This window comes from Ictalurus furcatus, chromosome 26 (genome assembly GCF_023375685.1).
Source record: "Ictalurus furcatus strain D&B chromosome 26, Billie_1.0, whole genome shotgun sequence".
NCBI lineage: Eukaryota > Metazoa > Chordata > Actinopteri > Siluriformes > Ictaluridae > Ictalurus > Ictalurus furcatus.
In genome coordinates, this window is record NC_071280.1 from 5,681,280 (window position 1) to 5,707,411 (window position 26,132).

General features: G+C 36.6%; 2 protein-coding genes across 2 annotated transcripts; both read left to right on the forward strand.

Moving 5' to 3' along the window:
- The first annotated feature begins 1,939 nt into the window (after positions 1-1,939).
- Positions 1,940-11,852, forward strand: LOC128601978 (sodium/potassium-transporting ATPase subunit alpha-1). Its single transcript, XM_053615463.1, has 22 exons — positions 1,940-2,035; positions 2,344-2,445; positions 2,550-2,609; positions 2,709-2,912; positions 3,027-3,140; positions 3,221-3,355; positions 3,591-3,708; positions 4,132-4,400; positions 4,504-4,812; positions 5,859-5,993; positions 6,083-6,275; positions 6,412-6,587; positions 6,687-6,823; positions 6,912-7,062; positions 7,255-7,423; positions 7,506-7,660; positions 7,759-7,882; positions 7,977-8,122; positions 8,195-8,325; positions 8,420-8,524; positions 8,876-8,967; positions 11,646-11,852. Exons 1-22 carry the CDS (start codon positions 2,024-2,026, stop codon positions 11,672-11,674), a joined length of 3,066 nt encoding a protein of 1,021 aa, XP_053471438.1. The 5' UTR covers positions 1,940-2,023; the 3' UTR covers positions 11,675-11,852.
- A 5,825-nt stretch (positions 11,853-17,677) lies between these two features.
- Positions 17,678-24,653, forward strand: LOC128601980 (sodium/potassium-transporting ATPase subunit alpha-1). Its single transcript, XM_053615465.1, has 22 exons — positions 17,678-17,771; positions 17,891-18,001; positions 18,165-18,224; positions 18,388-18,591; positions 18,711-18,824; positions 18,912-19,046; positions 19,132-19,249; positions 19,351-19,619; positions 20,075-20,383; positions 20,902-21,036; positions 21,123-21,315; positions 21,403-21,578; positions 21,683-21,819; positions 21,893-22,043; positions 22,142-22,310; positions 22,407-22,561; positions 22,661-22,784; positions 23,418-23,563; positions 23,665-23,795; positions 23,920-24,021; positions 24,258-24,349; positions 24,502-24,653. Exons 1-22 carry the CDS (start codon positions 17,760-17,762, stop codon positions 24,528-24,530), a joined length of 3,072 nt encoding a protein of 1,023 aa, XP_053471440.1. The 5' UTR covers positions 17,678-17,759; the 3' UTR covers positions 24,531-24,653.
- The last annotated feature ends 1,479 nt before the right edge of the window (positions 24,654-26,132 follow it).

Below are 26,132 nucleotides of genomic sequence, written 5' to 3' on the forward strand. Positions count from 1 at the left end.
AAAAAAGAATACGTCTAGAGGCAGTGCCTTTTTGCCCTTGATACCATGGGAAAATACAATCAACTCAGCCAAGACCTCAAAAAAATTGTGGACCCCCACAAGTTCCTCCTTAGGAGCAATTTCCAAAGTTACCACAAGAATTTTCCAGACAATGCTATACAAATATAAAAATATTGGTACCGCACAAACACTGTTCAGGAAGCAGGCACAAATTAACTCCCAGAGATTATTTCTTAATTATTATAATAATAATAATAATAATTATAATTATTATTATTATTATTATTATTATTATTATTATTATTATTATTATTATTATTATTGTTGTTGTTGTTGTTGTTGTTGTTGTAGTTGTTGTTGTTATGATGATGATGGTGGTGGTTATTATTATTATTGTTGTTATTATTATTATTATTATTATTATTATTATTATTATTATGCAATTATGTTTTATACATTTGTTATAATTTCTTATTATTTACTTATTTGTGGCTTATGTTCATATTCATAATCATGATTATATGACTTTAAATACAATTATGAATTGTTGTTTTTCAAAACAGTTTTCCTCTTTTCTTTTGATGTTTCAATATTAACCACCTGTCCTCGCTGGATCTTCACCCTCATGCTCAGACCACAGCGATTCAATTTCAGACAGATTTCTGTCTGCCAAACGTTCTAGGATCTCTAATGCTTTGTGGCCCAAATACAAACATGTATTCTATGTGAACATTTCGTGTTCATAAATATCATTAAAAAACACTGTAATTGTTAGCATTACTAATATTGTATATCTTTACATTTATGCAAATGGTAATGGACATCAGTTAAGACATAATGTCCACTGAAATGGACATGGTAAAAAAAAAAAAAAAAAAAAAACCTGTGACTAAATACTAATTAATAGTAATAATTATTCATTTCAACCTTAGTTATTATTTTCATAGTATTTTAAGTAGGGATCAACTTGTAAAAACATGTATAAAGAAGTTGTGAAAAATCTTTACTCTTCTGTCGCTTTACTACACCTGCCATGCTTCTCTTAAAAAGGTTATATATAGGTTATGATAGGTTGACCTCACAATGAGTGTCTAACAATCCAATTAGTAAACTTTGCCTTAATTTAGGTATTTTAAAGAAAAACAATCCCTAAATAATGTGTAGTCCATTATAATGGATGCAGGGTCTAAAGGCCAAAGGCTAGAGTGGCCAATCTATATAGCACCATTGAAATAAACATGGGGAGAGCATGTAAAATATCACACAGACTGTAACGCAAGCCGTTATATTGAACCAGAGACCCTGGAGCTGTGAGGGAAGCGTTCATGTGGTTTCAACTTTGCCTACTCGTACATAATAAGAAAAAATTATCCATAGTCCTTATAGTCTAAACAAATCATTGTATTCCACATTCCATTGTACCTTTAGCAAAGATTGAGAAATAAACTTGATTTCTTTGCCTCACTGGGCATGTTTAAAAAATAAAAATAAAAATAAAACTTACACACATATTAACTAATTCTATTTTAAAGGAATTAGTTTACTTTATTTTGACACTAGAATACAACACCCACCTGTCTTACACAAATTAATTTTAAGTTAAAGAATTCAGCCTTTTCCTAGTTGTTGGAGATAACTGTGCGTGCTCATATTCCTCACAAAGTTATTATAGACTACAATAACAGGAACAACATGTTTAGGAATAATTTAAGAGCCATCCACCTGTATAGGAACAATGTGTATCACAAATAAATTTTTTTTTTAAACTTTTCCACAAACATTTCAGATGTTGAGGGAATATTTTTGTTTGTTTTGTTGTCATGTAGACATTGTGAGGTAGACAATTTCCTACCCCTATGTCCAGTTTTACCCAAACCACACCCACTAGACAGGTGAAAGGAAGGAGTATAAAGATCTATAATCCTGATGTGGTGATGCAGAATTTCTGCTGCATCTGCACACAGACAAGAGGACTGGAGGGCAGAAGGACAGCTGCTAAAATTTGAATAAAATACGTGGGAAAATGGGACTGGGAGTGAGTTAACTGTAGCCAATTTGAAAATATTTTTTACTATATTAACTACATTTTTCATATGTTCTTATAGTTATACTCTTAGAACCAAATTGGACTCGTAAAGGATTCTTCAAAATTTTTACTGGAGAAATAAGAGTCCTTTGCTTCCAAAAGGGGTCTAGCAGGAGCTCTTTATGATACCTTATGATAACCGCTTATGATACTTTTATGAAACGTTCCCCAGAGAGACAACTTAAAAATCTTTAAGGGGACCCTTAAGAGTGTATAATATACTTTCACTAATTCTGCTGTTCATTTTTTTTACACAGAGGGGGAATGACAAATACAAAGTGGCTGCTAACACTGAGGGTGGGGGCAAAAAGGACAATAAAGACCAGAACAGGGATGATCTGAAGAAAGAACTGGATCTGGTATTTTACCACCAACATACTTTACACGATTTGCATGGGTTTGTTTGTGTCTTTTTATTTTTTGGTCATTGGTTTGATATTTAAGGTGTACTGCTCATTTTCAGAATGATCACAAGCTGACTTTGGATGAACTCCACCAAAAATATGGCACTGATCTTAATAGGGTATGCATAACAAAAATACACTGTACATATCATTAAGTATGCATATATTCTTAAATTTTAGATAAAACTCTAATATTACTATGTCATGATTATTGTAAGGGTTTGTCCAGTTCCTGTGCAAAAGAGATCCTAGAACGTGATGGACCCAACGCTCTGACGCCTCCTCCTACAACCCCAGAGTGGATCAAGTTCTGCAGACAGCTCTTTGGTGGATTCTGTACATTATTGTGGATTGGAGCTTTTCTTTGTTTTTTGGCTTTTACTGTTCAGATGAATACAGAGAGTGAACCAACAAATGATAATGTAAGATGTTTTATTTCTTTCATTTTAAATATTAAAGTTTTGTACAGGGCTTATGTAAGGTGTAGTAACTACATGTAATGTAAATCTTGTAATAACTTCTGCTGTTTTCTTCAGTTGTACCTAGGTATTGTTCTGGCTGCAGTGGTGTTGATCACTGGAGGTTTTTCATATTACCAAGAGTCTAAAAGCTCAAAAATTATGGATTCCTTCAAGAATCTTGTGCCACAGGTATTCAAATAGAGATATCAAATATTACTGGAAAAATCTAGTGATTTTTGACATGGTTTCATTTCATATATACTACATAGCAAGCACTAGTAATTCGTGATGGAGAAAAGAAAGACATCAAAGCTGAGGATGTGGTTGTTGGTGACCTGGTGGAGATCAAGGGTGGAGACCGAATCCCTGCTGATCTGCGTATTATCGCTGCACATGGATGCAAGGTAAGATTCTCAACAGCCTATGAAATAAGTAAATAACAATTACTTCAGTAAATAGCTAATTATTGTGAATGAAAATGAACATTTTCATTGTATTTCACTTATCTAAATGTTTGAATTTATACTTTGTGAAATTTGAGTCTGCCGTTACTGTTACATACTACATTTCTCAATTATTTTTATTATTTTATTTAAAAAACATTTGTGAATTTTCTAAACAAGTGAGAAATTTTCTTAGGTGGACAACTCCTCCCTTACTGGAGAATCTGAACCTCAACCTCGTACTTCTGAATTCTCCCATGATAATCCACTGGAGACGAAGAATATTGTGTTCTTTTCAACAAACTGTGTTGAAGGTAACAACAAAATCTCAAAAATTATAAAAAAAAAAATATATATATATTAACATATATAGAAAGTTGTTCAGTGAAATGCTTAGCCATTCAATATGTAAAATAATGAACACAGCTAATAAAATAAAATAAAATAGACAATCCTCATGCGTGATATAAAGCTATATGCATAAAGCTATTTTTCCCCTCATGGTTTCTTCCTAATGTCGTCTCAGAGAGTTTTTCCTTGCCACTGTTACTGCTGATTTGGTCATTAGGGAGTCTACATCTGGATTGTTTTAAAAAAGCCGTATTGTGACAATGTGTATTGTTTAAAGTACTAAACTAATCAAATGTAATTGCAGTGAATTTATTCTACTTGTTACCAATAAAAAGGAAACTGAGATTAATTAAAAAATTTTAATGAAATGCGCTTTTCTTTTTAAGGTTCTGCTACAGGTATTGTCATTAATACTGGTGATCGCACCGTGATGGGTCGAATTGCTACCCTGGCCTCAATCCTCGAGGTGGGAAAGACCCCAATTGCCATAGAGATAGAGCACTTTATTCGTATTATCACTGCTGTGGCTGTGTTTCTGGGTGTCACATTTTGCACCCTGTCTCTCATTCTTGGATATGGCTGGTTGGAAGCTGTCATCTTTCTTATTGGAATCATTGTTGCCAATGTGCCTGAGGGTCTACTTGCTACAGTAACTGTAAGCCTTTCATTGTTATGTTATGTTAGCAGAATCAGACCGTTAAATATTGTAACTGAATGTTGACATGGCCTTTAACAAAAATATTATTTTCACATTGCAGGTGTGTCTGACTTTAACTGCCAAACGTATGGCGAAGAAGAACTGTTTGGTAAAAAATCTTGAAGCAGTGGAGACTCTTGGCTCTACCTCCACTATCTGCTCAGACAAGACAGGAACTCTGACCCAGAACCGTATGACCGTGGCACATATGTGGTTTGACAACCAGATTCACGAAGCCGATACCACAGAGAACCAAAGTGGAACCGCTTTTGACAGGAGCTCTGCCACATGGTCTGCTCTTGCTCGTGTAGCTGGCGTGTGCAACCGTGCAGTCTTCCTTGCAGATCAAGCCAATGTTCCAATCCTTACGGTAGGACTTATCCCTTTTAAAAATTTTTAGACTAGCAGTCTTAACAACCATTTGTTTGCTGTGCCTGCAGTAATCAAAAGAGAACTAATATTTCATTACTGAGCACAGCAACAAATCCCATAATACGTTTCAGTCATATGATGTCTCTCTCACACGTAAGGTTGCATTAGAGTGACCAACAATAAGCAGGTAACAAATAGCAAATAAAAAATAATCATCATTTAAAAATAAACAAGACATAACTGAGATAAGAGTAGTTGGATAATGGTATATTGAAAGGCAGTTTTTGAGGAGTGGTGTCGGGGCTGGGCTTAAGTGCCATCACAACCTGTTTGATTTCTTCAGTAACTCTAAAACACAGCATGGACTATGGGAACATAGCAGAAAGAACGGTGGCAGCTTCAAAAAGTGCAAAAACTACTTGCACAGCAGTTACGGGATATGAAAATATTGTTAATGGTAATAAAAACAGCTTTTAGCCTGCACTGTGCGTTATTGATAACCGATTGTCAAAGCTTTCTTATGTAGCCTCACAAGCCAGCAACCAGTGATTCTCATTCCCATTCGGTCGGGAAGAGTAAAAGAGAACAAAGTTGAGTTTTAATGGGTGCACGTAGGCTTTTTGAAAGGACTGGTTATAATGAGAAATTTGGATTTAGTGGGAGAATAAAACCGGTACTAAATTGAATAAGCTCACCATGTGATATGCCAATATGCCAATTACAGCCGAAACACTGTCCAAACCAGGAGTGCATATAAGGTCAAATTGATGCGCATGAGTGTGTCTCCCAGGCATGGACGCCTGTATCAGGAGATTGCAAGGGATTGACTCCATGCAATCTGTAGCAGGTAGTCAAGAGAGGATAAAAAAAATTTTCTGTGCTCCTTGGGAGCTTGATTATCTCATTTCAAAGTGATGGTGTATTTTGTATGTTAAGTGTATGATAAATATATTGATATTTAAGAAATGAGCTTGAGTAATTTGGCAGTTCAAATGACTTGAGCTGTCAGTACTTGTAAATGAATACTATTGTGTACCCTTCCAGAGAAATACTGCAGGAGACGCATCAGAGTCTGCCCTGCTGAAGTGTATTGAGCTCTGCTGTGGTTCAGTGAAGGATCTAAGAGCCATATACACAAAAGTGGCTGAGATCCCTTTCAATTCCACCAACAAATATCAAGTATCTCTTTTTTTGTTTGGTGTTTGTTTGTTTATTTGTTTGGTTCATTGTTTGATAGTCCTAACAACATCTGATTTGTCTTTTGCTAGCTTTCAATTCACAAGAACCCAAATGCCTCAGAAAGCAAGAACTTGCTTTTAATGAAAGGTGCACCTGAAAGGATCCTAGATCGGTGCTCAACTATTATGATTGAAGGGAAAGAGCAACCCCTTGATGATGAAATGAAGGATTCTTTCCAGAATGCATATATGAAACTAGGAGGTCTTGGAGAAAGAGTTCTAGGTATCTTTTATTGTAAAATTATGTAGACATGAGCCTGTATGACAACTTACAGCTAAAAGTCCAAATTCATGTGATTCCATGGATTCCATGTTTATGAACAATTGAAAAATGTAACATTTTACGCTCCATCTTGCAGGATTCTGCCATTTCAATCTCCCTGATGATCAGTTCCCTGGGGGCTTTGCATTTGACACAGAGACAGTGAACTTCCCCACTGAGAATCTATGCTTTCTTGGGCTCATGTCTATGATTGATCCTCCTCGTGCTGCAGTACCTGACGCTGTAGCTAAGTGCAGGAGTGCAGGAATCAAGGTAAACTTTTTAATTCATGTATATGTACTATCCATGACACCATAAAAATGTAATTAGATGATCATTGTCACATATTTAAATATTTGTCCGTGTTTCCAGGTCATCATGGTTACAGGAGATCATCCAATCACAGCTAAAGCTATTGCTAAAGGTGTGGGTATCATCTCTGAAAGCAGTGAGACTGTGGAAGACATTGCTGCTCGTCTGAACATTTCCATTGAAGAGGTCAACCCCAGGTGAAGTGGAACATTTTTTATTATTATTATTTTGAAAGTTAATTACCAGGGTTGTCATAGAGTTACTTAATTTCAAACTTCTATTTAGAGAGGCAAAGGCCTGTGTTGTTCATGGTGGAGAGTTGAAGGACATGACACCAGAGCAGTTGGATGACATCCTTAAACACCACACTGAGATTGTTTTTGCCAGAACTTCTCCTCAGCAAAAACTCATCATTGTGGAAGGATTCCAGAGACAGGTACGATGATCCACTATTTTTGATGAAATATGTTAATGAATATAAGTTTGAAGTGTTCGGTTTTATTTAGGTTAAGAATCACATTTTACATTTGTGTACATTCCTACATTGCTTATGGCATGTAATGTTTAAATGTTTGGGATAAGGCAGTGTCAAAATTTAATGTGGGAACATATGTTATTCTATCAACAGGGTGCCATTGTGGCTGTGACTGGAGATGGTGTTAATGATTCTCCTGCTCTGAAGAAGGCTGATATTGGTGTAGCAATGGGTATCGCTGGGTCTGATGTCTCCAAACAGGCTGCTGATATGATTCTCCTGGATGACAACTTTGCATCTATTGTCACTGGAGTAGAAGAAGGTACGAGGTGTTGCTGAAATTTAATTTCCACAGTTGTCTGCACATTTCAGCTCTTCTAATTCAAGTGTAATTATCATATCAGGCCGACTGATCTTTGACAACTTGAAGAAATCCATTGCGTACACGTTGACAAGTAAAATCCCTGAGATGTCACCCTTCCTCTTCTTTGTTATTGCGGGCATTCCGCTCGCTCTGGGCACGGTCGCTATTTTATGTATTGATCTAGGAACTGATATGGTAAGTCCTCAGCAACAAGCCATCTTAACAGAATTAACAAACCATCATATCTGAATTTTGAGTTACATGCGATGTTTTTGTGATGTAAACTTGTCCAGGTGCCTGCTATTTCTTTGGCCTATGAGGCTGCTGAGAGTGATATCATGAAGAGGCAACCCAGAAATGCCAAAACAGACAAACTGGTGAATGAAAGGCTCATCAGTATGGCTTATGGTCAGATTGGTAAGAATGTATTTATTTCACAATGCATGATCTTTAGAAAATTGTAGAACTTTTTTTTATTCCATTTTCATCATGTCTTTCTCCGATTTACTAGGAATGATGCAGGCAGCAGCAGGGTTCTTTACCTACTTTGTGGTCCTTGCTGAGAATGGATTCATGCCACTAACTTTGACAGGACTGCGTGTTGACTGGGACAGTAGAAATTACAATGATCTGGAGGATGACTATGGCCAGCAATGGGTATATGTTACAAAGATAAATGAATAAAAAAACAAAACTTTAATTGTTTCTAATTCACATTCTATGCTGCAGACATACGAGAGCCGAAAAATTCTGGAGTACACATGCCACACTGCATTCTTTGTCAGTATTGTTGTAGTGCAGGTGGCAGACTTGATCATCTGTAAGACCAGGGTTAATTCCATTGTGCAGCAAGGCATGAGGTATGTAAATAAATGACTCAATAAATGACTTGTTTTCAAAAACAAAACCCCTAGGACATGCAATCAGAGAAACTGTGTATGTTCTTCCCCTAAGGAAGAACAAAGTCCTCATCTTCGGTATTTTCGAGGAGACAGCACTTGCAGCCTTCTTATCCTACTGTCCAGGAATGGATGTCGCTCTTAGAATGTATCCATTGAAGTAAGTTGTTGAAAAAGTCTTCACGTTACCCATTTTAAAAAGAACTGTACAAAATTTCTATTTGGAAGTTCTGTGTAAAACTACACTTTGATTTTCTATGTTGATGTTTCTGAGTTCTGAACAAAAGGTCCACATTTGACATCTCCACTGTGTACTCATATCATATATATTCTAACAAATGTATAACAGATCCCAATATTGCATTATTATGTATTACTACTGGATGTTGTGTACCAATATGGTTATATTACAAGCTTTGTCTGTACAAAACACTTAAAAATTAAAAAAAAAATATATATATATATATATATATATATATATATATATATATATATACTTTTATCTTCACAGACCATGGTGGTTATTATGCGCTTTACCATATTCACTCCTCATTTTCTTCTACGATGAAACAAGAAGATACCTTCTCAGGCGAAATCCAGGAGGTATGTTGCCTATTGTATTTGTGTGGGTATTTTCTTTGTTTCAACAAAACTATAGCTTACCAAAGTACTGATAAGAGTATAATTAGTGATGTTCATTGACAAGATCTTTGTGTTGATATGTGTTGTTCATGTGCAAGCCAAGTGAAGCAGTTCTTATTTACCTAATAGAGTAGTAAGGTGCTCAACAATACTATGTGAGAGGATTTTTAAAAATTCACTCTGTTTTATGGGTTTCAAAAGATGTGGTGAGTTTCTACCATTCTAGGCTTCATACAGTGTGAAATTGAAAGGGAAAGATAAAAAAAAATAATAATAAATAAAAGCATAAATAAAGTAAAAAAAAAAAAAAGTGACATGTTCAAGTAACTGTATTCAAATTAGCTTAGAAGTACGATGTTTGAAAAAGTTAACATTGCTACGGTTGTGTGACAAAAAGTTAATATTACCAAAGAAGTTTTAATAAGTAACACTGTCCACAAAATTCCTAGGCTCAATGATAACTTGTTCAGGGATGCATTTGACATATATTTTTGATCTAATCTAAAAAGCTAAAAAAATTAAAACTGTAGTACAATACAGTACATTCAAATCATACAGGACTTCTAATGTAATGTAGCTATTAGCATAATGTGCAAAATAGTTAATAGCAAAAGTTGTCAAACATCTGAGGAAAAATGTCTAATGTGGCCTAACAGATGCTTTTATCGACAGCATACATACATATTAAGAATTTTGTGTTTTAGTGTTTCAGAACTAACTAACCTCTGTTTTCTGATGTGGGACTGGAATTAAAACTCATTTTCTGTTATGCAACAGAGCCTTGAAAGTTTCTATTTTCTCAACTATAAGTGTGTTTTTTTAATAAAATAATTTGCAGTGAGTTTCAGGCAGAAACTATACATTCTAATACAGTTGCAGAGGAAACTGTTAAATGGGTGTGGATGAGTAACAGTAAAATTATTAAGGTTGCAATATAAAATTTGGCATTGGTCTTTATTTTTTTAGGATATCTATCTGTGCATCCGAGATTTTTCTCAATATATCTCATGTATGAGTGGTTGAATGTTTGTAGGATTTATATGAATATAGTCTTTGTTCAATAGCTTCCTTACTTTTTGAAGTATTCACTCACAGTCCACTTTATTATGAATACTTGTACATCTGCATATTCATGTAGTTACCTGATCAGCCAATCATGTGACAGCAGGACAATGCATAAAATCATGCAGATACACTGACAGTTCGGTGGGTGGAAATGTCTTGTTGATAAGAGAGGTGAGAGGAAAAAGGACAGATTGGTTCGAGCTGCCAGGAAGTATATAGTACAATCAGTCATACAACCACTCACAAACTCAAACAATAACTCTTTGCAATAGTGGTGAGCAGAAAAGCATATCCGCATGGGTGAGTCCGTGGCCATGATAGTCTCAGATTCTTGTTCTTGGCTGACAGGAGTAGAACCTGATCTTGTCTTCTGCTGTTGTAGCTCATCCACCTCAATTTTGATGTGTTGCGAGATGGTTTTCTTCTCACCATGGTTATGAAGGGTGATTATTTGTGTTACTGTAGACTTTCTGTCAGCCCAAACAAGTCTGGTCATTTTTCTCTGATCTCTCTCATCAACAAGGCATTTCAGCCCACAGACCCTCCGCATACAGGATGTTGTTGTTTGTCTCAACATTCTGTATAAACTCTAGAAATTGCCGTGTGTGAAAATCCCAGGAGATCAGCAGTTTATGAAATACTCAATCCACCCCATCTGGCACTAACCTCCAAGCCATGATCAAAGTCACAGTAATCACACTTTTTCCTCATTGTGATGTTTGATGTGAACATTAACTGAAGCTCTTGAACTGGATCTGCACGATTTTATGCATTGTGCTGCTGCCACATGATTTACTGAATAGATAACTGTATAAATGAGCAGGTGTACAGGTGTTCCTTTTAAAATGACCGGTGAGTGTATTTTAAGGGTATTTCTGGAATACAAATTAGTGAGTTCTACTTCTTTTTTATTTTCTGCACTGATGTGGGTGGAGTTTAACACCTTGCAGTCGGCCAACTCACTTTCAAATCCAGTTTGTTTCAAACTCATGCCAATATTATTGTTGTTTCTTGGGACCCCCAGTCAATCCCCATCAGTGCTCACTGTATTATCATTAGAACCAATTTTTTACAGGAATAGGTGGAGTTTATATGATTTTATATCTCTTACCACATCTTTTGTATACTGTATTAATTCTCACCCAACCACTTTTTAATACTAAGTTACTCTTCACCACAAGTAGTAATAAAAATGCCACAGCATCATTTGTCAGTACGTAAGCTTTTGTCTTATGCATTATTTTTGGGCTTGTTTTATGACCTCAGACAGTTGTTTGGTAATAGTACTGTTACTCATACAATTTAGGTCAGGGATAAAAATTTTAGTCTTGGAGTATCAGTACAGTTTGGTAATTTCCTGATTTAACTTGATTAACTAACAGGAATGGTAGATGTGTTAAAGCACCACATCACCACACTGTACTGGACTCATATACTGCGCAAAGTTTCATATTGTAATATAAATCACCTTCCATACTGCTGATTTTGGATGGAATGTTGTACATTTTATGCATATGCAAGTGAACAATTTGCTCTTTTCATCACATTATAAAAAATGCTGTTTCTTTTCTCAGGCTGGGTGGAAAAGGAGACCTATTATTAAAGCAACCCACTATACCAACCACCACCTGCTGCCCACACCTTCACAATGTCCCAACCATGTTATTTCATCCATACAACACAATGGACATTAAATTGTATGTTAAATAAACATAAGCTATCCATGGGCTGTAATGATATGTATTTAAATATAGTCTAGAGGACTGATTTAGACTTGCATTAAGGTTACAATGTTTCATTTAGGGATGCAACAGTCTCAAACATCCTTACAATAGCATTTTTCTAGTATATTTTAAAGCACTGGTAAATATTGGAATCATACTTTTAGTATGTAAGTCTGCTACTTACAATATGGCAGCATGGTATCTCCCATATCCTTTATTCTCCAACCCTGACCAAGACAAAGAGGTTACTGCAGCTGAAAGAATGAATATTACATACATTAATTGCATTACTTACTTGCCTGAGGCCAGACTGAAGCAGCCTTCTATATTATTGTTTCTAACTTAAGTTGTTGAACAACCAGTGCTGTTTCAATTGGTGGACAAAAGATCCCCATGTAACAGTGACAGTGACAAAAATTTAGGCCAGGAGTCTCACATTATTAGAAAGCAACACAATACGTTAAGAGCTTTGGGGGGTGTAAACTTTTGAACAGGATGATCGGTGTAATATGTTATTATTTTGTCTTCTGGGAAACATGTAAATATCATATGTAGCTTCTGAAGGACAGTACTAAATGAAAAACATAAGATCTTTAATTAAAATAATAACAAATCACACCAATCATCCAATATCCTTCAACCCCCCCCCCCCCCCAGTTATTAATGTATCGTATTGCTTTCTTGAGCATCAGTGAATATTTGCACTTTTTGTAATAGTTGTGTACAAGTCCCACAATCGTCCTAATTGTGAAAAGATGGATCTGAACATCATATAGTCGCTGTTGGAAAGGGGTCGTATATGCAGAAGATGCTGGAAAAGTAAAGAATGTGCAGGACCTGGAGGATTTTATCGAAGAACAGTGGGCAGTTTAACTGCTCAGGACAAACAAGGGACTCGTGAACAACTATCACAAAACATAAACACAGTCGTGGATCATCTAGGTAACGACACACAGTATTAATAATCAAGGGTATGTAAACTTTTGAACTGGTTCGTTTGTGTAAATTCAGTTATTATTGTGTCTTGTGGACTATATGTAAACATCTGTTATGTGAAATAGCTTATTCAGAGCAGCACTAAATAAAAAACAAAATACAATCTTTTAATGATCCCTCTGATTTTGATTTTGATTTTGATTATTAACATTTCGCAGATTCTGCAAGGGGTACGTATATTGATGAGCACAACAGTAAATCATTGTTCTTCTTAAGTGCACAAAATAGGATTTATATATTCCCTTTATTTTCACTATGATCCTCAGTAATGTGAAAGACTATGCATATTTCATAAAATAACTACCACACTCTCTGTTTTACTCTCTGAACAGAAGTACCGCTTAATCGAATTCCTTCAATTCCTTCCTTAAAGTGGGCTGTGTTTTTAAAAATAATAATAATAATAATAATTGAAAAAGAAAAAAGGTTGTAGATGATTTTCATGATTCATAGTAATAACATTTACACATGTTGACCTTTTGCACCTTTTTGCTATTTGAACACTATATAGTACTATTTAGACTGGATTAGTTTTACATGGGGAGGTGGGATAATGTTGGGGTAATGTCACTCTTATGTATCTCTGGGATTTTAGTCCCATCTGAATCTATAATGTCAGTCATTTTTACAGACTCTGCATTGCCATGTATGGATAGATTGATAACCCCAGGTAAAATATATCCTGTTTAAATTGACATGGTGGTAAAGTTTATGTTAAATCCAGAGCAAAGATAGGTTTTGTGCTTTTCTTTCAGTATAGAGACACACCAGGAAGTGAGCTTTTCAATTATCTCTCAACAAAGCCAAGTATTAGCCAGGCTTTAGGCCAGTTATTGCAGTTCCTATTACATAGCCTACATAAATGTTATGTACATGCAACTTAAAAAACGCTCAGGCCCAAACCCTACAACAAGTAAAGAATAAAATATGAGGGGACAAATATGACGGATGTCACCCTGAAGATGATTATTTACGAATAACAGCATGTTCTTTGAAGTATTCCTCTTATAGCACAACAATTGCCAACAAATGCAATTTTATATTTATTAAAGAATAAGAAAAAAAACAGAATGTTACAGAGAAACCAAAAAACCCTTTGTCCTACATCCGTAGACTTTACTGTGGCCAAAAAAAAAAATGTTAAAGGAACATCCTCACATCTGACTGTTACCAAGCTCTGACACTGAACACCGTTATTGTAGAGAAAGCTTAAATCTCCAGTTTTAGGCAGATTGTGAAAATTTGTTTCAACACATAAACATTTGTTAATGGTATATGCATGGTGACTGAATTATACTTTTTTTTATTATTATTTAAGTTTTTGCCCACAATTCCAACTAACTGAAGATCATATTGTGGCTTACAGGGGTTAATGGTCGTTAGAATAAACTAACTGGTCGTCATTGCACATTGTGGCTCTAGGTTGTGAGTAAAATGTATATATACAGTAATTATCCTTTCAAAATAAACAGCTGTCTATGAAATAAATCTAACTTATTGGTGGAGTTACAGTGCATCCAGGAAGTATTCACAGCATTTCACTTTTTCCACATTTTGTTATGTTACAGCCTTATTCCAAAATGGATTAAATTCATTATTTTCCTCAAAATTCTACAAACAATACCCCATAACGACAACATGAAAGAAGTTTGTTTGAAATTGTTGCAAATTTATTAAAAATAAAAAACAAAAAAAGCACATGTACATAAGTATTCACAGCCTTTGCTCAATACTTTGTTGAAGCACCTTTGGCACCAATTACAGCCTCAAGTCTTTTTGAGTATGATGCTACAAGCTTGGCACACCTATTTTTGGGCAGTTTCTCCCATTCTTCTTTGCAGGACCTCTCAAGCTCTATCAGGTTGGATGGGGAGCGTCGGTGCACAGCCATTTTCAGATCTCTCCAGAGATGTTCAATCGGGTTCAAGTCTGGGCTCTGGCTGGGCCACTCAAGGACATTCACAGAGTTGTCCTGTAGCCACTTCTTTGTTATCTTGGCTGTGTGCTTAGGGTCGTTGTCCTGTTGGAAGATAAACCTTCACCCCAGTCTGAGGTCCAGAGCGCTCTGGAGCAGGTTTTCATCAAGGATGTCTCAGTACATTGCTGCATTCATCTTTCCCTCAATCCTGACTAGTCTCCCAGTTCCTGCCACTGAAAAACATCCCCACAGCATGATGCTGCCACCACCATGCTTCACTGTAGGGATGGTATTGGCCAGGTGATGAGTGGTGCCTGGTTTCCTCCAGACATGATGCTTGCCATTCAGGCCAAAGAGTTCTATCTTTGTTCAGTCTTTGATCTGAGAGTCCTTCAGGTGCCTTTTGGCAAACTCCAGGCGGGCTGTCATGTGCCTTTTACTGAGGAGTGGCTTCTGTCTGGCCACTGTACCATTCAGGCCTGATTGGTGGAGTTCTGCAGAGATGGTGGTTGTTCTGGAAGGTTCTCCTCTCTCCACAGAGACACGCTGGAGCTCTGTCAGAGTGACCATCGGGTTTTTGGTCACCTCCCTGACTAAGGCCCTTCTCCCCCGATCGCTCAGTCTGGCCAGGAGGCCAGCTCTAGGAAGAGTCCTGCTGGTTCCAGACTTCTCCCATTTACGGATGATGGAGGCCACTGTGCTCATTGGGACCTTCAATGCTGCAGAAATGTTTCTGTACCCTTCCCCAGATCTGTGCCTCGATACAATCCTGTCTCGGAGGTCTACAGACAATTCCTTGGACTTCATGGCTTGGTTTGTGCTCTGACATGCATTGTTAACAGTGGGACCTTATATAGACAGGTGTGTGCCTTTCCAAATCATTTCCAATCAACTGAATTTACCACGGGTGGACTCCAATCGAGTTGTAGAAACATCTCAAGGATGATCAGTGGAAACAGGATGCACCTGAGCTCAATTTTGAGTGTCATGGCAAAGGCTGTGAATACTTATGTACATGTGCTTTTTTTGTTTTTTATTTTTAATAAATTTGAAAAGATTTCAAACTTCTTTCACACTGTCATTATGGGGTATTGTTTGTAGAATTTTGAGGAAAATAATGAATTTAATCCATTTTGAAATAAGGCTGTAACATAACAAAATGTGGAAAAAGTGAAGCGCTGTGAATACTTTCCGGATGCACTGTATTATTAGTATTCTTTATTATTAGTATTCTTTATTATTAGTAAAATCCCAGTCTGTCATGTCTTATTATTCATCTTCTATATTATTATTCATCTTCTATATTATTATTCATCTTCTATTCATCTTCTATCTTATTACGTCTTCTATATTATTCATCTTAAAGCATATTGTTCAGTAACTGTTATGAATTACTCAGTGCCTCTTATAAATATTTTTTCAAGATTTCATAAAATTTTGCATTTCACATGTCCTCGAAAAGGAGTTTGTGTAATTCTACCATTCAGCATTGTTGGATCTCATTACAAGAATAATTGAGAGACTTTAACAGTCTTGAAGATAAAATGTAGTTTGAAATATTTGTTAATTAAAAAGGTAGCTTATGTTTAATGTTTAACCATTGAATTGTGTGTGTTGTTCTTCACATAATGTCCTGTCAGCCATGCTATTTTCGTCACCGCTGTCATGTACCATTTGATCCGGTTACATTTTCTCTCCATGACTACATCATTCAATCAGTGCTCAACCTTGCCTGTACGCTCATCTTTATAACATCACAGTATAGCCCTGACAACTCCTTCATCTTTCTGCATCCTTCTTAACAACTAAAATCTTTTTCCCAATTTTGTTGTCCCCATTTCATTAGCTGATTTTCCGTCAGGTAGGACAGACCATTCCCTTCTTTTTGAACTCATAATATACCCCACTATATATTATACTTTGCTGAGACATACCAATTACACTGTACGTACCTTTGAGGTCTCTTGTATGCCACTTCCACCAGCTCACCTGAAGAGGAGGAGTTTGGAGTACAGGTGGAAAACTGAATTATACCTTGTTCAACCTGCATCTTAAATGACAAGGAGGTCATTTAAGGTTCTCAATGACAAGAACCAAAGTACTTACAAATTTGTCCACAAACACATCGTCCACATCCGAGATGTTCATAGTATAAACACTGAACTGTTCACGAATCTACACTATCCATATGAAGATGACACCATTTTGTATACAGTTGCTCTTACTATAGTACAAAGAACAGTTTACAGTAAACCTTCTGCAATAATGAGTGAATTTTAGGCTTTAATGTAATTAACTTCATTAATGGCATCTAACGTGTGTCAAAAGATCTCAGCCACTCATGCCTCATAGTATGAAACAGACAATTAAAATAAACTGATCAGTTTTCAAACATGCGTGGTAAGATAAATGAGCTGATTGCTGACATTTACACCGGCCAATTTGGCTATAATAGTTCCCATCTATTTATTCTTTTTCTACCAAACTATTTATAAACTATTCAGACTATTAACTAAATTGTTCAGCTGTTATAGTTCCACCAAAAATATATGAATTTCATTCCTGTCTTTGGTACTTCCTTTTCCTATACATGTAATAAATCCCATTAATATATATATATATATATATATATATATATATATATATATATATATATATATATATATATATATATATACATATATTAATTAATCTAGCTCTCTTTGTCTTTTTATTAAATATGCCTATTTTTACATATAGCAACGGTAGCAATTAATTGTCATTGAGGACTTCATACGACCTACCTGTATAAACATCTTATGTATCTAAAATACTTTTAAATGTGTCCACAAAAAACTTACCCACTTCATAGATGTCTTTGATTGGTTGTCATTGAGATGTTCTAATGACCTGCCTGTATGTCCCAACTGTATCTGAATCTCCGCCTCTTCATCCAGGTGAGATGTTGGAGTATAAAAGCTGGCCAAACTGATTTTGAGACACAGAGACTCCAATGTCTCTCTGAAGAAAGGGGGAGTACAAGGGGGGATACTGATCGTTTTTGGAGAAGAATGGGGTTAGGAGTAAGTGGCTTGTACCATTGTACAGCTCTTCTAATCACTTTTGGATCTGTCTTGATTTTATTTTCAATAGTTTTTTTTTTTTTTTTGTATGTTTACCATTTCTTTGAACATTTACACAGGCAGGAAATGATAGGTACCGGCTGGCATCAACATCTGACAATGAGGAGAAAAAGAAGAAAGGAAAGCATGATAAAAAAGATCTGGAAGACCTGAAGAAAGAAGTGGACTTGGTGAGGATTTTCTCCAAAATAACAATTTCCAATAATGTCCAGCATGAGTGAAAACTGTTCTTATCAACTTAACAATTGTTAAGATACTTAAATATGCAAGGAAACGAAACTTCTCTGAAAAGTGCATTTAAAATGCTTCTGATTTAACTGTTCTACCATGCAGGACGATCATAAGTTAACCTTGGAGGAACTTCAGCGTAAATATGGCACTGATCTCATTCGAGTGAGTAGTATAAAGATGTAATATTTGTGAATCTATTTGTTTTTACACCGAACAAAAAGCGAACTTACAACAACATTTAGATTTTAAATCAGGATCAATAAAATAGATCTATGATAGCATTTGCTTACATTAACACTTAACTAATACTTCCTTTTTCATTAAGGGTTTATCCAATTACCGTGCGAAGGAGATCTTTGAACGTGATGGACCGAATGCTCTGACACCTCCTCCTACAACCCCAGAATGGGTCAAATTCTGCAAACAGCTCTTTGGTGGATTCTGCACACTGCTGTGGATTGGAGCTTTCCTTTGCTTTTTGGCTTATACGATACAGGTTTCCACAGAGAGTGAGCCTGTTAGCGATAATGTATGAAACACATTTTTATGTGGATTGTAAAATCTTGACTTGCTTTTTACTTTACTCATTATAAAACGTGAAATAAATGATTAACAGGATGTGGCTCAATATATATTTCCCCCTTTTAGTTGTACCTGGGTATTGTACTTGCAGCAGTGGTGATGGTCACAGGATGCTTCTCATACTATCAAGAAGCTAAGAGCTCAAAGATTATGGAATCCTTCAAGAAACTTGTTCCACAGGTATATGAACTCAATGGTATTGCGAATACAATTTCCACTTGCTGCACATGCACAAAAGTTATTGGAATTGGAAACATTGTGTTATAGCAAGCTCTGGTTATTCGTGACGGTGAGAAGAAGAGCATTAATGCAGAGGATGTGGTTGTTGGTGACCTTGTGGAAATTAAGGGTGGGGATCGAGTTCCTGCTGATCTCCGAATTATTTCTGCACAAGGATGCAAGGTAGGAGAGGAAGCAATCACAGATTGTCCTATAAGAACGTCATTTTTAAATTATACTTGATTCAAGTTTTTCCTTAACTTTTCAGGTGGATAATTCCTCCCTTACTGGTGAATCTGAGCCTCAGACACGTACCCCTAACTTTTCTAATGAAAATCCTTTAGAGACAAAGAATATTGCATTCCTGTCTACAAACTGTGTTGAAGGTACATGAAAACTGTCATTTATTTTAGATACAAAAAAAAACCATTTTAAAACATTTTTAATGTAAATAAAATGTGTGCTGCATTATGCAATTCTTCCTCAGGCTCTGCTACAGGCATTGTGATCAACACAGGTGATCGCACTGTGATGGGTCGTATTGCTATCCTAGCTTCAAGCCTTGAAGTTGGACAGACACCAATCTCCATAGAGATTGAACACTTCATCCACATCATCACTGGTGTGGCATTTTTCCTGGCTGGAACTTTCTCTATCTTGTCAATGATTCTTGGATACGGCTGGTTGGAAGCTGTCATCTTCCTCATAGGGCTCATTGTTGCCAATGTGCCTGAAGGTTTACTTGCCACAGTTACAGTAAGTAAAAATATTTCATATTATTTTAAATATGCTATGCAATGTTAATTGTGTAACTAGATTTGATTAACTCACATTATTATTATTATTATTAGTAGTAGTAGTAGTAGTAGTAATTGTTGTTGCTGTTGTTGTTGTTGTTGTATTTCAAATGATTCTATAACTAACTAAAATCGGCCAAATGATATATGGCTATTTCTGCATTTTAAGACACAATAAGATATAGAGTACTTGACAACATTGTTGCTACTTAATGTGTCTTACAAATATATCTCACTTATGCCTTATCACTTAAACATGGATGTGCATGTTATGATGATATTAACATTGTTTTTCTTGAAACATTAGATATTTTCTCTGACCTGCATGAAATGCATAAAAAGCAATTAACTAGTTTTCTGCATTTCTCAGGTTTTTCTCAAGAACAATACTCAGTTTTCGCTTGATTATTGTAGGTGTGTCTGACTTTAACTGCCAAACGTATGGCGAAGAAGAACTGCCTGGTCAAAAATCTTGAAGCCGTAGAAACCCTTGGCTCTACCTCCACTATCTGCTCAGACAAGACAGGAACTCTGACCCAGAACCGTATGACCGTGGCACATATGTGGTTTGACAACCAGATTCACGAAGCCGATACCACCGAGAACCAAAGTGGAACCGCTTTTGACAGGAGCTCTGCCACATGGTCTTCCCTTGCTCGTGTAGCTGGCCTGTGCAACCGTGCAGTTTTCCTTGCAGATCAAGCCAATGTTCCAATCCTTAGGGTATGTCCATGCAAAAGTCACCACTAAAAGTCATCACTGAAGTTTAGTACAATGTGAATGTAATATTTTATAAAAATATGTGTCATCCAAACAACACTGGAATTAAAGCCACAAGCCCAAAGACCCTAAATCCAGGGATTTATATCAAAATTAGGTCAATGCTGGTCCTCAGGGGCATTGTACAATGACTGTACAAAGTATTAATAATTGGAGACTTTCCAATGTCTGCATTTATTTCACCAGAATTTCTCATTTTTTAAGCTTTACCCTCAACAATCACAAGGTTGATGTTGTTATGCACCACCCACGTAGCATTTATCAGACAATTCTGTGCAAACAAGTGAGCAAAAGCAAACTGGCCAGGTGTGTATAGGCCTAGAGGACTTTTTAATTAGATTAAAACAGTTTGATTAGTAAACTGAGCACAGTTAAATCATGTCGTTTTATCATATTTTTGAGGGTTGAGAGTATTTGCAAGCAAATATTTAGCGTCATTTCAAACTTTGCACATTTTGCAGAGAGACACCACTGGAGATGCATCAGAGTCTGCTCTATTAAAGTGTATTGAACTCTGCTGTGGCTCAGTGAAGGACATGAGAGACAATTATGCAAAACTCGCTGAGATCCCCTTCAACTCCACCAACAAATATCAGGTACTATGCTTTTGTTAAATTTTTTTTTTATATAGACTATTAAACGATACTGGAACTCTAACATGAACTGATCTGGTGTACAATAGCTATCCATCCACAAGAACCCAAATTCTTCAGAGACCAAGCATTTGCTAGTAATGAAGGGAGCTCCTGAGAGGATCCTGGATCGATGTTCATCCATTATGATTCAAGGAAAAGAACAGCCAATGGATGATGAGATGAAGGATGCTTTCCATAGCGTATATTTGAAACTGGGTGGTCTTGGAGAAAGAGTGCTAGGTAAACCACATTAATGTACAGTTTTGGCAGTGAATTCTCAGGTGCAGTGTAGGCTATACAAAGACTAATGGATTTTTTTTCTTGCAGGATTCTGCCATTATAGCCTCCCTGATGATCAGTTTCCTGAAGGATTTGAATTTGACACAGAGACAGTGAACTTCCCCACTGAGAATCTATGCTTTCTTGGACTCATGTCTATGATTGATCCTCCTCGTGCTGCAGTACCTGACGCTGTAGCTAAGTGCAGGAGTGCGGGAATCAAGGTACTGCCTTATTTCATTCTCATTTACATGCGTCATATGTCGGACGCAGGAGTCATAATATCAAAACCATGCTACTGCAATCGAAGAATCGTCTGTCTTTTTAGGTCATCATGGTTACTGGTGACCATCCAATCACAGCTAAAGCCATTGCTAAGGGTGTGGGTATCATCTCTGAAAGCAGTGAGACTGTAGAAGATATAGCTGCTCGGCTGAACATCCCAGTGGAAGACGTCAACCCCAGGTAAGCACAAAGCTGTAAATTGTCTGTGTGTTTGTTCACTTTTATGAAATATTAAAGAAAATTGGCTTTTCAGAGATGCAAAGGCCTGTGTGGTCCATGGTGGTGATCTAAAGAATATGAGCTCAGAGCAACTGGATGAAATCTTAAAACACCACACTGAGATTGTGTTTGCCAGAACATCTCCTCAGCAAAAACTGATTATTGTGGAAGGATTCCAGCGGCAGGTACCATAAAACAATTTTAGGTCAATAATTAGTTTAGCTATTATGCAAAAACTGAAGAATTGTTTCATTTTATGTATATTTTCTCTTCCTTCCAATAGGGTGCCATTGTGGCTGTGACTGGAGATGGTGTTAATGATTCTCCTGCTCTGAAGAAGGCTGATATTGGTGTAGCAATGGGTATCGCTGGGTCTGATGTCTCCAAACAGGCTGCTGATATGATTCTCCTGGATGACAACTTTGCATCTATTGTCACTGGAGTAGAAGAAGGTATACAATCTGAATCTGTGATTACATTTTACAAGCAGTTCTTGTGAAAACAGAATCCTCACATTGAAATGATATTGAATGTACTTATCTTACCAGGCCGACTGATCTTTGACAACTTGAAGAAATCCATTGCGTACACGTTGACAAGTAAAATCCCTGAGATGTCACCCTTCCTCTTCTTCGTCATTGCGGGCATTCCGCTCGCTCTGGGAACGGTCACTATTTTATGTATTGATCTAGGAACTGATATGGTGAGAATGAGGAGATTTCATCATTATATGATTTCATCATATGCTATAGTTAATTGTGTATAGGTGACTAATCGACGTGGCTTTATATTAATCCTACAGGTGCCAGCTATTTCTTTGGCCTATGAAGGGCCTGAGAGTGATATCATGAAGCGGCAGCCTAGAGATGCCCAGACCGACAAATTAGTCAATGAAAGGCTCATCAGTATGGCTTATGGGCAAATTGGTAAGCTAACTTTTTGCCTAACACACTTGTGATAATTCTAGGAATGGTTTATTGCTCACAGATGATTTCATAGTCAGAATTACTGAAGGAAATATGTACTTATAAGAGTGGCAATGGTCCTTGAGAAGAGTTGTGAGAAAATTAAAGATTTTTTCACCTGACTTGGTACGTATTCAGCTGTACCAAAGTATTCACTAAAGTTATCATCAAATTACCCAGCTTTGTGTATCATTTAACCATTTCCACAATTTAACCACAATTATTATTTTTATGGTGGGTATCTTTGCCGGCTCATAGCTCTAGGGTCCCTATTCGATCTTGAGTTCGGGTTACTGTCTGTGTGGCGTTTTGTATGTTCGTCCCATGTCCAATTTGTTTTTTTCGCAGTTTCCTCCAACCACCAAAAAACGTGTGATTATGTTAATTGGCTATTCTAAAATTGCCCCAACATGTGAATTTTTGTGTGCAAGGGCCACTGTAATGTTATGCGGTGCCTCATTAAAAGTTGTAATCCCCTCTCACGTCCAGTGTTCCTGGGAAAGATAACAACCCTGACCACGATAAAATGGTTATTGAAGATGAATGAATCAATGGAAAGTTCATTTTGAGTTTGCTTTGCCTTTTTTTTTATAGGGATGATGCAAGCAGTTGGTGGATTCTTCACTTACTTTGTAATCCTTGCTGAGAATGGATTCCTGCCCTTGTTTCTGATTGGACTGCGTGTAAATTGGGATGATCCATATAACAATGACCTGGAGGACAGCTATGGCCAGCAGTGGGTATGTAATATATATCAGTGCAATCAAGAATTAAAGACTAGGAATGTCTCATTTGGTGAACCTCTCTAATTGTTTGGGTTTGTTTTTTTTTTTTTCTTCAGACTTATGAGCACAGAAAAATTCTGGAGTACACATGCCACACTGCTTTTTTTATGAGTATTGTGATTGTACAATGGACTGACCTAATCATCTGTAAGACGAGGACAAACTCACTGATACACCAGGGCATGAAGTATGTATAACAGAAATTATATCAAGCTATCAGAGAAAATAAAGCGTTTTATTGTAATTCCTGTTTCATCGATGCAGTATAGACTGTGAGGGATTTCATTCATCTTTCATTAAACTTTCTTTAGTAACAAAGTGCTCAACTTTGGCCTTATGGAGGAAACAGCTTTGGCTGCATTTCTGTCATACTGTCCAGGGATGGATGTTGCTGTTAGAATGTATCCACTTAAGTAAGTTTGTTTATTTTGCATGTTTTTTTTTCTCCAGAGATAAGGTCAGAAGATACAATAGAAATTTGATTTATTTGGATGTGTTTGTATGATCTATTGATGGTAGTCACCCATTTCTATTGCAATATGTCCTAAGTTCATTGTGCAGACAAATAGCAATCTAGATCCAAACTCTAACCCTAGCCCATGTAATGTTCTTCAATGTAGCTGTAATGTTCACTGTCCATCTCTTTTAGACCATGGTGGTGGTTATGTCCTATGCCTTATTCACTCCTCATCTTCATCTATGACGAGGTCAGAAAATACTACCTTCGTCGGAACCCAGGAGGTAAGAACAGACATCACGTACATTATCTGCTTTCTCAATAGATAACAATAAATACAGATTCACACGTACTATTTTTGTGAAATCGATTTCATGAAAATCTGTCATTCCATGATAAAGGGGCATTCTCTCATTTCTGTTTCCCCTTTTTGTAGGTTGGCTAGAAAAAGAGACATACTATTAAACCACAACGACCTCTATGCTATGAACACGCCCGCAGTCCGCAGTTAACCATTGTGCAATGCTGAAAATAAAGCATTTTTATTTATGCAATAAATATCAGACCTGAACTCAGAAAAGAAATGTGTATGGTGTGTTTATTATATTTCATTCTGACATGATAAAACATTATTATCCAGAAATAAAATCATGCCTATATATATATATATATATATATATATATATATATATATATAGTCGTCAAAGCTAGAGTACTAGTCTGACTGTCTATCTTTAGCCACATGAAGTAATACAAAAAGAGAAGAGACCTATTTCAAGCAACCACAGCAGCACTAACAAACACTGCATACTTGTTTCCAAAACATCAGCATAATAGTACAGTACAGTGCAATATGTGTCATAACAAACTCATAACTGTGACTCTCATAGGTGTCTCATATTTGGATGAAATGTATCAGAACACGCCATGTGCTCCAAACAGAGTGAATCACTATGACTGTGCCAAAAACTGGTTGAGAGACTAGTGCACAGAGGATTACACTGCTGACACAGCAATGACATGTGTTAACTTAGGAATACAAAAGGTATGCCGATCCAACAAAATCCTGATTTCTTGAAATGACTTACAAACTTATCTACCTAGTGTATTGATTACTGTCATAAAATAAAATTTCAACTACAGTTCTGCAATCCAATTAGATAAGAAGCAATAGTCTGTATCTGATAACAAGTGATTATAGTGGCTATTAGATTAGGCTTCTGTTCTACAAGAGTGTGTTGCTTTCTGTCACTGCAATAGCTAAATCATCACATATATCTTTACAATATATATAAATATATATATAAATATATATATATACACACATTGGTATCATATATCACGCAAAATACCCTGGAACTGAAGCAGGCCTTTAAGGTCTCGTTATTACTGCAGCAGTTTAACAGTCCCACACAGGGCACATCATTCTCTTCATGTTTGTTTCCACAGCAACACATTTATAGGTTATAGCTTGCAGTGTGTAAATATTTGATATTTTTTAGCATTCACTTTCTATACGTAACTTACACTTGACTGAAACTCTTATTGAAAAAATATATTCCATCCATCCATCCATTTTCCTACAGGGTCGCAGGGAATCCTGGAGCCTATCCCAGGGACCATGGGGCACAAGGTGGGGTACACCCTGGACGGGGTTCCAATCCATCACAGAGCACATTCACACACCCATTCATACACTATGGACACTTTGGACACGCCAATCAGCCTACCATGTATGTTTTTGGACTGGGGGAGGAAACCGGAGTACCCGGAGGAAACCCCCGCAGCACGGGGAGAACATGCAAACTCCGCACACACAGGGCCACGGCGGGACTCGAACCCCCGACCCTGGAGGTGTGAGGCGCACGTGCTAACCACGTAAACATTACTGAATATACACTGCACTGTAGAGCCTAGTAAATGAAAGAAGCTCAGCTAATATATATTTAAAATCATCCGCATACCGCAAAATATAAATTTTAATATATTTTTATTTCATGTCAAATTTTTGCAAAAAAGGAACATCTAGAAAGCCTAACTAAGAACTATATCATTTCAGCCACCAAT

Bases quoted from the DNA above. Each gene is read 5' to 3' on its own strand.
- LOC128601978 (XM_053615463.1), top strand. The intron at 7,661-7,758 runs GTAAGTCCTCAG...AAACTTGTCCAG, and splicing joins TTGATCTAGGAACTGATATG to GTGCCTGCTATTTCTTTGGC. The intron at 8,123-8,194 runs GTATATGTTACA...TCTATGCTGCAG, and splicing joins ATGACTATGGCCAGCAATGG to ACATACGAGAGCCGAAAAAT.
- LOC128601980 (XM_053615465.1), top strand. The intron at 18,592-18,710 runs GTATGAAACACA...TCCCCCTTTTAG, and splicing joins GTGAGCCTGTTAGCGATAAT to TTGTACCTGGGTATTGTACT. The intron at 23,564-23,664 runs GTATGTAATATA...TTTTTTCTTCAG, and splicing joins ACAGCTATGGCCAGCAGTGG to ACTTATGAGCACAGAAAAAT.